The sequence below is a fragment of the Cnephaeus nilssonii genome, assembly GCF_951640355.1.
Source record: "Cnephaeus nilssonii genome assembly, chromosome: 2".
Classification (NCBI taxonomy): domain Eukaryota; kingdom Metazoa; phylum Chordata; class Mammalia; order Chiroptera; family Vespertilionidae; genus Cnephaeus; species Cnephaeus nilssonii.
The window spans coordinates 27,977,238-27,991,552 of record NC_137073.1 but is presented as its reverse complement, the minus strand read 5'-3'; the positions used below and the strand labels follow the sequence as shown (position 1 = coordinate 27,991,552).

The following is a 14,315-nucleotide window of genomic DNA, read 5'->3' as shown; positions in this document are numbered from 1 at the left end:
AGAAAAATCTGGAAGAATATACACTAGAATATTAAAATGATTTGTGGTGAATAAGATCTCAAATGGCTCTCGTTTTTGTGTTTTATTCTAGAACATTTTTTTAAAAAGAGAAAGTTGGAAAGTTGGAAGAACTTTGACAACAGGACTGTCAGGCCAAGGTGAAAGTTCAGTTAATTCAGAAGAAAACAATATCCCAAAGGACAATAGGCAGATTTAGAACAATGCACTCTTAGAGAATGTGAAGGGCCCACACTTCTTGTTCAGTCAAGGCAATGGCTCCAGTTACAACCCTAGATACTAATCACCCAAGGCAGACAAATATTTACCTCCTCAGGAACTCCCCCAGGAAGGAATCAGCTAGAGAGAACACAAAATCCATCAGAAGGAGCCGGTAGATTTCTTGGCCAATCAGCGTTTCCCAACACTGGAAGGCAAACAAAAGTCAGGCTGTGGGAAGGGGCTGTTGCCTCCGCTCAATTTCTATCTGTTCCTGGCACCCTGTACTCATGAGGGCATGGCTGGTGGCTCAGTCTGAGTGCCCAGAAAAGCAGACCCACTCTTGGTAGAAATGCATCATTAGACCGAGTTTGTTTTCAGGGTATTTATTCCTTTTCTGTGATGCTTCTTCCTTCATTAAGGCTTGCCCACCACATGCATCCAAACTTTCCCTTCTCACTCTCTCTCCTTTAAACACTTGTCGTTCCTGTCCTGTATGCCTTCTGGATCACATTTCTCCACCAGAGATAATCAGCTTCTTCAGGAGAGCAGGAGGAACCAATGGCTAATAATGCCTCCACTCCTTTTGTTCATTAACCTTATGAAAAACCAGTTAACATCTGCTGGATTAAGAAAGTAGCCTAGAGGTATATGTAGCCAGCTAGCACAAACCGGAAGGTTGAATTAATGAAACTGGCAGTCAGTTACCTCTGCAGGAAGTTAGTACAAAGAGCTGATGGACTGAGTAAGAGCTTTCAGATTTGGCTGAATGAGGAGAGGGAAGTTTTGGAGACACAGCCCAAGGATGGGTGGGTGGATGGATGAATGAATGGCTAAATGGCTAAATGAATGGACAGATAGAAGAATAAGATATTTGCTCTAATATCATGAGCAGAAACTCTTGAGGAACTTGAGAAACTCACTTCCTCTCTGGTGGTCAAAGACTAAGAAACCAAAGTTAAGGCAGAACAACATAGAAAGCTCACCTCTTCACCAGCCAGGGCCACATTGTTGAGCCAATAGTAACAAAGAATTCCAATGATTGATATTTTCAAAAAGATGTTTCTGAATAACAGGAGAGAAAACAACTACCATTACTGTCTATGGCAGTCATTAGTGCTGTTCTCCAATATTTCCTTTTGGGCACAAAGTAGGATAGAAATTCTTGCCCCACGGTGGTTGAGTGGGGCTACGTAGCTAGTTCTGGCAAATGAGTTGTGAGCAAAAGTGATGTGTGTTACTTTTTGTCACTTCTAGGCTGGAGCATTTAAAAGCCAGTGAGACCCTCCCCACCACCCACCCCAGGAACTTACTGTCTTCCCTCTGGAATGGTCATCAGCAATATTTGAGATGATTGTTGCTCTCTCAGCCTGGATCCCTGAATGACTGACATGAGCACAAAACCCTGCCAATCCACAATGGGCATGTAGCATGAACAAGAAATAAACCTTTGTTTTTTTAAGCCACTGAGATTTGGGTCACAGGAGATGTTTGTTACCACAGCATAACCTAATTTATTCTGACTGATACACCCTCTTTTGGTGCATCTCAAAATCTGATTTCACTTTTCATTATAATAGTAATCTATTTGTTGGGTGCTACCATAGCTGTGTTAAGCACTTTATTAAACCATCCCTCTTAATCTGTACAACTCTACCATCAAGTAGATAGCATTTTATGCCTATCTTTCCAATGAGGGAACTGAAGCTCAGAGAGATAAAATAACTTGCCCAAGGTCACACAGCTTATTAGGGGCAAATCTACTCAATTACATGCACCTGAACTCTATCAAGCTTTGTTTTGGCAGCACTTGCTGCACCTCCCACAGCCTACCTCACTTAGCCACCTGGGACCACAGGTACCGACCACAAGGTCAAGCTTACAACTATAGCCTTTGGCTATAATTGTGCTGGGAGGGCTTTGCCCTCCAAGCTGGGACTTGCAGGTGGCTTTGCCACGAGAGGATCGTGCCCTCTCATTAGTCCAAGGCTTAAACCTATCCAAACGCTGTAGCTGCTCTCCACAACTAGACTAGTAGTTCTCCAAGTGTGGTCTCCAGACCATCATCATCATCATCATCATCATCATCATCATCATCATCTGTGAACTTGTTAGAGGGACAAATATTCAGGGTTCATCCCAGACCTACGGAATCAGAAACTCTGGGAGTGGGGCCTAGCAATCCCTGCAGGTAATTCTGCTGCACAATGAAGGTTGAGAACCATTGTGCTAGATCCATTGTGAAGGAAGGGAACTGGATCTGTCTTTTTAAATGCCAGATCCCCAACCTCTTGCCCATTGCCAAGCCCTACTATGACCCTCAATATCTTCTAGATTAATGCCTTAGTATACTGTGATATTGTGAGTTATAAGAAATACTTATTTGGTGTTTGGCCCTGTTTCTGGCACAGAGCTCCTAAAAACCCTTCCTTGGAATTTTTTAAGTGAGGAGAGATAAAAAGTGTATTTTGTTTGGTAAGGAGCGGCTTTTGGAAATATCTAGAAGGTTGGAACTTTCAGTCTCACCTCCCTGACCTCTGGGGAGGGAAGAGGGGCTAGAAGTCGAATCAATGGCTAATGACCAATGAACTAATCAGTTATGCCTATGTGGTGAGGCTCCATAAAACCCAAAGGACGGGGTTTGGGAGCTTCTGAACTGGTGAACATGTGAAATTGCTGGGAGAATGATGTGCCTGGAGAGGGCATGGACATTCCCGACCTTTCCCCATTCCTTGCCCTGTGCATTTCTTCCACTTGGCTGTTCCTGAGTTATATCCTTTTATAATAAACCAGGAATCTAGTAAGTAAATGTTTCTCTGAGTTCTGTGAGCTGCTCTAATCTAATCTGATGCAGGGGGTGGGGTGGGAACCTCCAATCCATAGCTGGTAAATCAGAATCACAGGTTACAACCTAGATTTGCAATTGGCATCTTGTAAGACTGTGTCTTTAACCTGTGTAATATCCAGGTAGATAGTTCAGAATTGAGTTGAATTATTGGACACCCAGCTGGTGTCAGAGAACTGCGTGGTGGTGTGAGGGAAAACCCATTGGAATTGGTGTCAACTTTATATATACTGCAGCGGAGCTCCACATTAGACATGAAAACACACTCTTCTAAGCAAAGAAAAGTTTATCTTAGATAGAAAGATTGTGTATTTCTGACCTTTCCCATTTTCTCTTCATGTAGAAGAGATGCCGAATGTTTTGTGAAACAACACAAATGGCTAATGTATATTAAGAGACAATTCACCTCTCTAGTGATCAGAAAATGAAGATTAAATAGCAAAGACACTGGATCAAAGTGGCTTTCTGAGTATATATGTCTACTTACAACCTCTTCTTTTTATATTGTAAGAAGAGAAATTATTTTAGAGTCGGTCTTGGGATGGTCAACTTTCTAAGTACTTCCATGTTCTAACATATCTTTATTTTGCCTTGCTATTTGCATGTGGGTTTGGGTGGGCCAAAGATTCTGTATTCTAACTAACCTCTTCCAAGCCTACAGGTGTTGCTCTGAGATTTTCTCATATCTAGTGTAGTCAAATACTCACCCAGTTGCTCTTTCTAAAACATTAAATAAATACCAGTGAGCAAAGAAGCCAGTGAAACTTATTATTGTATACACTAAAAAAAAACCCAACAAAAAACAAAACCAAACCAAACAGATTACTTAATGCCACTGAACTGTACACCTAAAAATTATTAAAATGGCAAATTTTATGAAATATACCACAATAAAAAGTCCCAAATATTTCTAACCAGGGAGAGGAGGCATCCAGTGGGGTGAGGTGGATAGAAGTGAGGGCTTCCTAAGTCTTTCCTTCAGGAGAATAATACTGCTATAGATTAACTCTAAACGCTGAACTAAAAAAGGTGTCAACAAATTTTTTCTGTGAAGACCCAGATAGTACATATTTTTGGCTTTATGGCCATGCAGTATGTGTTGCAGCGACTCAGTTCTGCCGTTGTAGCAGGAAAGCAATATGTCAACAAGTGGACATGGTTGTGTTCCAATAAAACTTTATTTATAAAAAAGGAGGCTGGCCTGCAGGCTGTATTTGTCAACTCCTGATCTAAAATGTGTGTGTGTGTGTGTGTGTGTGTGTGTGTGTGTGTGTGTGAATATCCTTGTTATAAATTGAGAGTAACAAAAATGTGTCAGTTCTGTAGGAAGTTAAACCTTGATGTAAGTATAGATTTGCTATCTGCGGAAGGAGCATTCCAGGAAGAAGTAATGGCCAGGACAAAGGTCCAGATGTGGGTATATAGTTTGGTATGACTGTAAATACTTAGGTTTCCTCGGGGATGGGGGCACACGGAGGAAGGGGGGAAGTGTAGTAAATGACTTGGAGAGCTGGCCAGGAGCTTGACCTCAGAGGCCATGGTAAGACAAGGGCTCTGGAATTGATCAGTAAAGAAACTCAATCTGCACTGTACAGCCCTATCGTCATAAACACCATCATAGCAAAGAACTGGTCGGGGAACTAGCTAAGAAGCAGCAATAAGAACACAATTTGGGTAGTTTTATGCCTTATTTACCAAAACCCTGGGGTCACCTCTAGCACATACAGTGCTTTTGTGGGAACCAGAATAAGGCATCACCAAGCCCAGCCAATGAATTGCCAAAAGCACTCCCTCCGCCTTCATTTGGGCGGTTGAATTATCAAAATGTGCCTCTCCCTCTCGCCTCATGCATTGGGTACCAGGGCTCACAATGTGACTCGTGGACACACCGGATGATTTCAGTCCCCAGACAATGCCTCAGCCAGGAACCTGTGTGCCCTGTGCAACCTGCCTATCTGTCCATCTCACGCCTGAGAACGATGTTAATCCTTAGGCTGGTAGTAACTGGGAAAGATAAGTCATTATTTTGAGCAAAAGGCAGTATAACTAAAAGCCTGTATTTTCTCTGGGCTCTTTGGATTTTATGGTTATTTACCTACACCATACAAACGCACTATATTCTTGAAATTTTCCCTGGAAAACTTGAGCATAACCCTTTCTAGCTGCCACTCTATTTCCCTCCGTGAAAATGGGGGCTGGTGTTGGGAGTGACAGACACACCTACCGGATCAGGAGGACATAAACTTCCTGCCGCGGAATCTCGTAGTGCTCCACCAGCCCGAACATGGAGTAGAAGCGAGGCACCGCCAGGTTGATGCAGGACACGACGAAAGGCAGTAACAGCACCGCCCCGGGGTTCTGGTGGCTCTGCAGGAACTACAGGGGGTGGAGGGAGAGAATCAGATGCCAACTGTGCACTGGACCCCTCTCTGCCTCGCTCAGAAGATCCCTCACCATGGAAAAACCCTGGCAGTAGTTCCTCTGGGGTTAGCTATTAAGTTACTGGTTACTGAGCACTTGCCTGTGGCAAGCATTCACTACCCACATGATTGCAGCTTAGCCGGTTAAGTCTGACTTAACTGACGGGCAAACTGAGACTCAGAGAGGTGGGGATGCTTGCCCAGTGTCACCCTCCTAGGAAGAGACAGATTTGAACCTGGGCCTATCTGACTCAGGAGCCTGAACTCAAAAAGTCATCCTGCAACCCAGGTATGTGCCCTTGACCAGGAATAGAACCTGCGACCCTTTAGTGCGTGGGCCAACCCTCTAATCGCTTAGCAACATCATCCAGGGCTCAGAAGTCTTTATACCTACAGCTGCCCCATCACAGCTTCCACCCTAGGCAATGCTAGGCCCCTGAGGACTGTGACTCAACTTCCCCTCTTTCAGAGCACACCTTAATATAGTGAGTGGCAAACCTGAGTTGTGTAATCCCACATCCATATTCTTGTTGGCCTCTCCTTCAGTTATCATTCATTTGTTGAGCATCTACTATGTACTAGGTATTAGGCCAGGTTTCTGGCTACAGTCTTTTTCGAAACAGATGCATAAACAGGTATTTTGAATGCTGCGTGTGACAAGTGTACCGGGAAAGCCTGCAGATTATGAAGCACCTAACTCAGTGGTGGTGAGAGAAGGCTTCTTGGAGGAAGTGACACCCATGCTGAGGTCTAGAGGAGGAAAAGGAGTTTACAAGATGAAGGGAAGTGAAGGGGCATGCAGAATGGACTGCATGTTTCTCACCTAGAGATGAGGGAAAACATGGTATATTCAGGGAACTATGGACACACCATTTAGTGTTGCTGGTGTGGGATATGAGTAGTTGTGGGGTATTGAGGCTAGAGATATGGGCAGGGGTCAGATCATAAAAGATCTAGCAACCATGCTACAGAGGATATATTTTATATCGAGGGTAAAGGGAAGTCATTTTAAAAAGTGACTAACTTGCACCACAGTTCTAGAGCTTGGCAAACTGGCTACATCTAGGAAAAAGCTGAAATCTACAGAAAAACAGTACTTTACCCAGGCCACATAGCTAATTGATCTCAGAGTTCATATAATTTAAAAACACAACAAAACTACATTCCTTCATCACCCGCAGTACCAGGCACTGGGCAGACTCTTCACATAACTTTTCTCTAGTCCTGTCCACACACCTACAAAGCCAGGTGATGAGTCTGGGGCTCAGAAGGATTAAATTACTTGCCAGAGTCCATCAGATCACAATACTTAGTGAGCGTCTACACTGTGCCAGGGGTTTTGGGAAGCAGCAGGGATCCTATATAATAAAAGCCTAATATGCTACGTGTCCGGTCATCTGGTCAGCTGTTCAACCAATCAAAGCGTAATATAATAATGATATGCTAAGGACGCTCAACCGCTCGCTATGATGTGCACTGACCACCAGGGGGCAGACGCTCCGACCAGTAGGTTAGCTTGCTGCTGGGGTCTGGCTGATTGGGACTGAGAGAGATGGGCCAGACACACCCTTGAGCCCTCCCATGGTTCCTCCCCAGCTGGCCAACCTTCCACATCCCTCCATGACACGATCGTGCACCGGTAGGGTTTCCTCAGCCTGGCCTGCACCCTCTCACAATCTGAGACCCCTTTGGGGGTGTCGGAGAGCCGGTTTCAGCCCGATCCCGCAGGCCAGGCCGTGGGACCCCACTGGTGCATGAATTCGTGCACCGGGCCTCTAGTATAATAATAAAGGAAGAAACCAGCCAAAGTTCCCATCTCTCCACTAGCCCAGAGTGTCTTGGGCTAAGTCGTGCACACACATCACCTGGGGACGTTGCTAAGATGTGACTCTGAGTCCATGGGCTACAGGAGGGACCTGAGATCCTGCATTTTTAAACAGGTTTCCAACTGATGCCAATGGACCCGGTTTGAGTAGCAGGGTCTGCTTCCCTCTCCCCTCCAGCATCCCACCCTTCACTTGGTTCTCTGTGCTCTGCACCTTGCTTCTGGCACTCTGGTTACCTCTAAGTTGTTCTCAGCCAGGTAATAAACAGCTACACAGCAGGCAATGGCCATTCCGGTAGAGACAACCCAGGCTGCCAGGTGGACAGACAAGCGGGTCAGCTGCTGATTAAGTGTTAACTTGACGTTCTCCTGAAGGATTTCTGACAGATTCTCCTATAAACACAAGGAAGTCACAATGGCCTGCAGGGTTAATACTCTTCATTCCCAGAGACACAAATCCACCCCAGATACACAGGAGAGAGACAGGGAAAGTTCATGATGAACAGGGATTATGGGAGACCCCATGGGAAAAATCTCAAATGGGCAAGAACTTCCATTACTGCATCAAATGCCGTTTTTAATCGTAGAGGAACAGATAGGACCAGCAGATTGGGGCGGTGCTCCTAGGAAAGTACACTGAGGTCATGAAACTCTTGAAGAATAAGAAGTTAACATCTGCAACCCTCTTTTTTTAAAAAAAATATATATAATTGATTTTTTACAGAGAGGTAGGGATAAAGAGTTAGAAACATCGATCAGCCGCTTCCTGCACACCCCCTACTTGGGATGTGCCTGCAACCAAGGTACATGCCCTTGACCGGAATCGAATCCGGGACCTTTCAGTCCACGGGCCGACGCTCTATCCACTGAGCCAAACCGGTTAGGCTGCAACCCTCTTGACAAAGCCCCTTTGTTTATGCATTCTGCTTGCTCTATATTTTTAATAAGTTTTTTTTTTAATAGACCAGGGTTTTTCAGCATTTGGGGCCAGATAGTTCTGTGTGTGGCAGCTGTCCTGTGCATTGCAGGATGTTTAGCTGCATCTACACACTAGATGCCAATAGCACCCCCACCCCTCCCCAATTGTATAACAACCAAAAAAGTCTCCAGACATTGGCATATATTCCCTGAAGGGCAAAACTTTCCTGGGTTGAAAACCACTGGATAAAATTTTAAACCTGGCACTATGAGGTCAAGAAGTATTTACATTTAACATTTCATAAGTTGCTAAACTGCCCTTCAGTAAGCTTGTACCAATTCCAAAGCCACGTGTCATGTGAAAATGTCCATCTCCCTACACCATCATAAGCACCGGGCACTATGAATATTTTTTCTGGGTTTTTGGGGGTGTTTTCTTTTTTTTTTTGATAATATCATTGGCAATAAAAAAAAATTCCTTATTACTTTAAGAAAAGTTACAGACATACTGAAGGAGAGAAGGAGACTGGCCGGGGAAGGTGTTGTCAAACAAGCTTGCCTTACCCTTATCTCAGTGCTAAGATTCTTCTGTTTCAGCTTCACAGCTCTTTCGTGGGTGATGGTGAAGTCCCAGCAAAAAATAAGTTTAGCGATCCCTCTGGAGTAAATGTGGGGGTTAATGAAGTTGTTCCGGAAATACCTGGCCATGCTAGGGAAAGCAGAAACCAGCATACCAAGGGTTATTAGGACAAGCACTGGTGTGTGTGTGTGTGTGTGTGTGTGTGTGTGTGTGTGTGTGTGCATGGATTAAACAAAAGAAAGTCCTATCTTTAACAGGGAACAATAATATGGAAGAGTTAGTGTTCCAAGTTCTTCTGGAACAGCGTGATCACAAACAATGGTTAGATGCTCTGGCTTCGGGATCTGACAGGCCTGACTTACAACCCTAAAATGCCAGCTGGGGGATCTTAGTCATTTTAACTCTTCTAAGCCTCAGTTTCCATATCTGTATAATGGGGATAATAATAGTACTCACCTCACAGAATTATTATGAGAGGTGTGTTAGTTTCCTATTGTTGCTGTAACAAATTGTCTCAAACTTAGTGGCTTCAAACAACACAAATTTATTCTCTTACTGGAGATCAGAAAATGGATCTAAAATCCAGGTGTCAGCAGGGCGTGAGTGGATAATCCGTATCCTTATCTATTCCAGTTTCTAGAGACTGCCTGCATTCCTTGGCTTATAGAGTAGTATCTGACACTCTCTCTCTAACCTTGACCCTCCTGCCTCCCCCTTCTAAGGACCCTGTGATTACATTGTCCCCACCTGTATAATCTAGGGTGATCTTCCCATTTTAAGATCCTTAACTTAATCACATCTGCTAAGTCCCTTTTGTCAGGTAAGGTAACATGTTCACAGGTCCTGGGGATTCGAAGGTGGACATCTTTGGGAGGTGAGGGGCACTGTTCAGCCAACCACAAGAGTCGATGAAGTGCTGAGAGCAACAAGCACTCAATAAAGGCAGCTCTTATTGTCGTGGGGATGCTGAGAGGACCCAGTGAAACCAGGCTTAGGATAAATAAATGCTCAGTGAAGTGGACACTCCCTTTCCAAAATGCGCCACCACTGAGTATTTTTATAGTTTGATAGGACAAAAAAATTCTCATTTTATTTTGAATTAATTTGCTGGCAATGAGGTTGGTATGGGCTGAATTGTGTACCCCCAAATTTCATATGTTGGGGTTCTAACACCCAGTACCTCAGATATTGACTATATTTGGAGATGAGACCTTTACAGATGTAATTAAGTTAAGATGAGGTCATTAAGGCTGGGCCCTAATCCACATAAGAAGAGAAAATTAGGGCTCAGACATGGACAGAGGGAAGACCATGTGAGGACACAGAGAGAAAACAGTCATCTATAAGCCAAGGACAGAGGCCTCAGAAAATACCAACGCTGCCAGCACCTTGATCCTGGCCTTCCAGCCCCCAGAACTTGAGAAAATAGATTCCTGTTGCTTAAGCCACCCAAACCTGCAAACTAATACAGGGGTTGAACATCTGTACTTCCTCTTTGATAATTATCATTTGACAATTGTCCATCCATATCCTTCTGTCCATATAACTACCTGAGCCATTGAATCCTTACTATGTTCAGACTGACCAATTTCTTTGAAAGCACATGGAAACCTCTAAACCTCTCTCCTCTGTCCGAACTTATATTTTACTAGTAGCCCTGTACACCAATCCGTGCGCCAGTAGCTCGCTGCTGCCCCCAGTAGCTCTCTGCCTGCTGCCCCACCCTCCTATAGCTATCCCTGCCCTCCCTGGCCCCCCCCCCCCCCATCCCCTCATAGCTTGCTGCCCTGCCCCCTCCTGTAGCTCTCCGCCCCACCCTCTGCTGATCCGTGATCTGGTCGTTAAGCTTCACAGCATAATGACCATTTGCATATTACATCTTTATTATATAGGATGTTGCAGAGCAAGGAATGATCAGACAGATTACAGAGAGACTTTTTCCTGGGTAACTTGAGTCTCTTGAATTTAAAAAAATATATATTTTTGTTGATTTCAGAGAGGAAGGGAAAGGGAGAGAGAGATAGAAACATCAATGATGAGAAAGAGTCACTGATTGGCTGCCTCCTACAGGGGATCAAGCCCGAAACCCGGGCATGTGCCCTTGACTGGAACTGAACCCCCGGGACCCTTCAGTCTGCAGGCCGATGCTCTATCCACTGAGCCAAACTAGGTAGGGCGAGTCTCTTGAATTTTGCCTAAATCTAAAAAGAGCTTAGAATCAGGAAATGCGGATACTTCATACCTGAACAGCAAACTGAAGAAGCAGATGATGAGACAGGCTGCGATTGTGAAGATGTAGGCCAGCTGCATGTTGTAGGATGCCCCACCGCTCCGATGCCGGATCGTAGAATTGGTGTAAAAGCCATAGTACATCACTGTGTCAGTAAAATAACCCTGAAAGGGACAATAAGCCCCACGTCAGGTGGGTCTCTTGAGAAAACGATGAGTGATTATTGACCTCTTTTGTCTTCTAGAAGTGTGGACCAGCCCATTTAGATGTTTTGTTTGCAAGGAAAAGAAACATCCAAGGCCACTGAGAACCTAGACATTTTATCACTAAGCTTTTAGTTGGAAAGGACTCCCCAACCGGCATAGCTTTACAATAGAGGGACCCAGCTATTCCCACCAGGACCCAGTGACCAAGCGAAGCACGACTAAAGGCAGGATGCACCTTGAAGTTCAGAGTGAAATGTCCCGATGTCTGTAATCTACTTAAAATAATCAGACAAATGTGGCAAAACGTTAACAAATTTAAATTGACATAGTGTGTATGTGGATGTTTATTATACTACTCTTTATTTTTTGCATGTTTGAAAATTTTCATAAGAAAAGGTTTCATGTATACAAAAACACAAAATATACATAGTAATGAGAAAAAAGTACACAATAATTCAATTTAAATTATTTTTTTATTAAGTTTGTCTTTAAAATAAAAAGACAAATGGAAGGACCTTACTTTGAACATTCCACAGCAAGAGTCAGCAAACTTCTTCTGTAAAGAGCTAGACAGTAAATGTCAGACCCCTACGACAGCACAGCAATATTCCAACTCTGCCGACAGCAGAAAGCAGCACAAACGGGGAAACCAAGGAGGGTGGCCATGTTCTGAAAGAACTTTACTTATGGACACGGAAATATGTGTTTCATGCTTCTCAAAAACGATCTTCTTTTGATTTTTGTTCAAGCATTTACAAATGGAGAAGCCAATCTCAGTTTGCAGGCTGTACAAACACAGATGGCCGGCCCGACTTGGCTCTCAGGCTGTAGCTTGTCCATCCCTGGTCTATAGAATCTCAGTGGCAGAAATCTCTCCTGGAAGGTGAGCTCACGAGGGAGGGGCCATGTGCCTTGATAAAGAGCTGGGTAAATGAATCGTGGTTGCTAGTACATAGAATACTAGTAATATGGGCCTAGATAGATACCCAAGATACCTAATAAAGCAAAACATGTTGCAAAACAAGACTTGTGGCATCCTATCCTATTTTTATTTTTGAAAAGAATATCTATCTGTAAATCTACCTACCTATCTACCTACCTACCTTCCTATGCATATATATCTCTGTGTTGGTATAGTGAGAAAAACAGTGGTCAACGATACCCTCTGAACTGGGGAGTTAAACAAGGGAAGAAGGGTACAATGGACTTCTCTTAGTTTGTTCTCCTCTGGAGTAGGAATTTTCCAAAAGGAGCATTACAGTTTGTAGAAAGAAAGAGAACCAAAAAAAAAAAAAAAAGGTATTTCTATGAACACCAACATGAGAAACCCACCACATATTGAAGAAAGCAGATCATAGGCAGTACATATGAATAATTCACCTTTTGTGAAAAAAGAGAAAAGGAGGCATATGTAAGTAACATAAGCTGTTGCTTCTGGAGACAGAAAGTCTCCTATGTTGTGCATGTTTGTTTTGGCGGGGGGGGCGGGGGGGGAGAAAAACATTATTTAAACACCCACTTTCCCCATCAGTGACTCCCAGGAAAAAGGGAGAGGTCTGGCACAGTGACCAGCAGGTGTGTCTCTGGGTTGCCCGAGGGGCTGAACTCCCCGTGGGGGAAATGGAGAACTTACCGCTCCCGTGAAAAATTCCAGTCCTGTGAATTGGAGGGTGTTGTTTCCGCCCACGGTAAACTGAGGGATTGTGATGAAGCTGAAGGTCACGATGAATGAGAAAATGTTGAACTTCAGAAGCCACCTCAGAAAGTTGAAGTAGGACAGGACGCTGGTTCCAAACTTGCCTCCGATGATCTTGAGCGTCTTCTGCCACAGGCTGATGGAATTGAGCAGCTCTGACAGGATGTTCTTGGATCTCCGGTATGCCTGGGGTTAAGATGAGGCTTGACATTCCCTCAACAAATAGCTATTGAGCAGGTCCCACAATAGCAGAAACGGCCACCGTTTCTAGAGCATTACGATGTGCCAGGTACCTCATTAGGCATTTGCAAATGTCATCTCATTGAATCCGCAGGTTTGCTGTTGAAGGTGACACTCACAGTGGCTACATGGCCCAAATAACCCAGACCTTCGCACACTCACCTGGTTTCTCCACGCCTACACTTACCCAATTTTTATGGCCTTCAGTGAAACAGCCCTGAAACTGGTTCTTCTTCCCCGTGGTTCCCCTCTTATCCTCACTTTCCCACCTCCCCATTTTCACCCTCTCGTGCTCATTTCTCTGACTGCAGTGCAGGCGGACTTACCAGGGAGATGGAATTCACACACTGGGTGCAGCAGTTGAGCTCAAAGATACGACGGGACTGCTTACTTTTCTCTTTGTCAACCATTCTCCTGGGGGGACAGCAGAAGCAAGTGAGAGATACAAGCGCTGTAATACATTCATTCCCCAAATATTTACCGAGCACTTACTACATGCCAGGCACAGTCCCAGGTGGAGATAAAGAGACCAATTAAAAAATAAAATCTATTACTACAACATTAAATCCCAAAACAAGTAAAAAAAAGAGAGAGAGAGAGAGAGAGGGACAAATTTCCTTGCCTCATGGGGCTGACATCCTAGTTGGAAGAGAAAGAGAATAAGTGATAAATATAATAATAAAGTGGGTAAACTGTATGGCATGTTACAAGGTGATTTATATTATGGGGAAGAAAAAGGAAAACAGCAGGGTAAGGAGATGGGTAATGCTAGAGAAGGGGACTGAGTTACAATTTGAAATAGCGCGACTTTGGAATAAAGTCTTGTAAGAGGGAAGGGGTTCATCATATGGATAAAGGACTGTCCATGCATAGGGACACTCGAAGCCCCAAGGAGACCGAGGTGGCTGGACTTTTCTACTCAAGGATCCCATCCACATTGCAGTTAGTTGTCATGCCTATTAACAGTTTCTCAGACTTTCCTCATTTATGATGACCTTATAATTTTGAGTAGTACTGGTTGGGTATTTTGTAGACTGTCCCCCAAATTGTGTTCTTTCTGACTTTTTTCTCTGGTTAGATTAGGGTTACAGGTTTTAAGAGACAGTGCCACAGAGGGATATGTCCTTCTGATCACATGA

The 14,315-nt window shown here is 44.1% G+C and overlaps 1 protein-coding gene across 1 annotated transcript in view; it reads right to left on the bottom strand.

The window, feature by feature from the left end:
• TMC5 (transmembrane channel like 5) overlaps window positions 1–14,315 on the bottom strand; it is a 64,218-nt gene that overhangs the window by 15,128 nt on the left and 34,775 nt on the right. The window contains exons 6-13 of the mRNA XM_079800219.1: window positions 13,503–13,590; window positions 12,874–13,122; window positions 11,047–11,198; window positions 8,789–8,933; window positions 7,544–7,699; window positions 5,286–5,437; window positions 1,203–1,281; window positions 327–424 (exon numbers count right to left, since the gene is read on the bottom strand). Of these exons, the coding sequence (XP_079656345.1) occupies window positions 327–424; window positions 1,203–1,281; window positions 5,286–5,437; window positions 7,544–7,699; window positions 8,789–8,933; window positions 11,047–11,198; window positions 12,874–13,122; window positions 13,503–13,590 (1,119 nt within the window). The remainder of the gene's footprint in view (window positions 1–326; window positions 425–1,202; window positions 1,282–5,285; window positions 5,438–7,543; window positions 7,700–8,788; window positions 8,934–11,046; window positions 11,199–12,873; window positions 13,123–13,502; window positions 13,591–14,315) is intronic.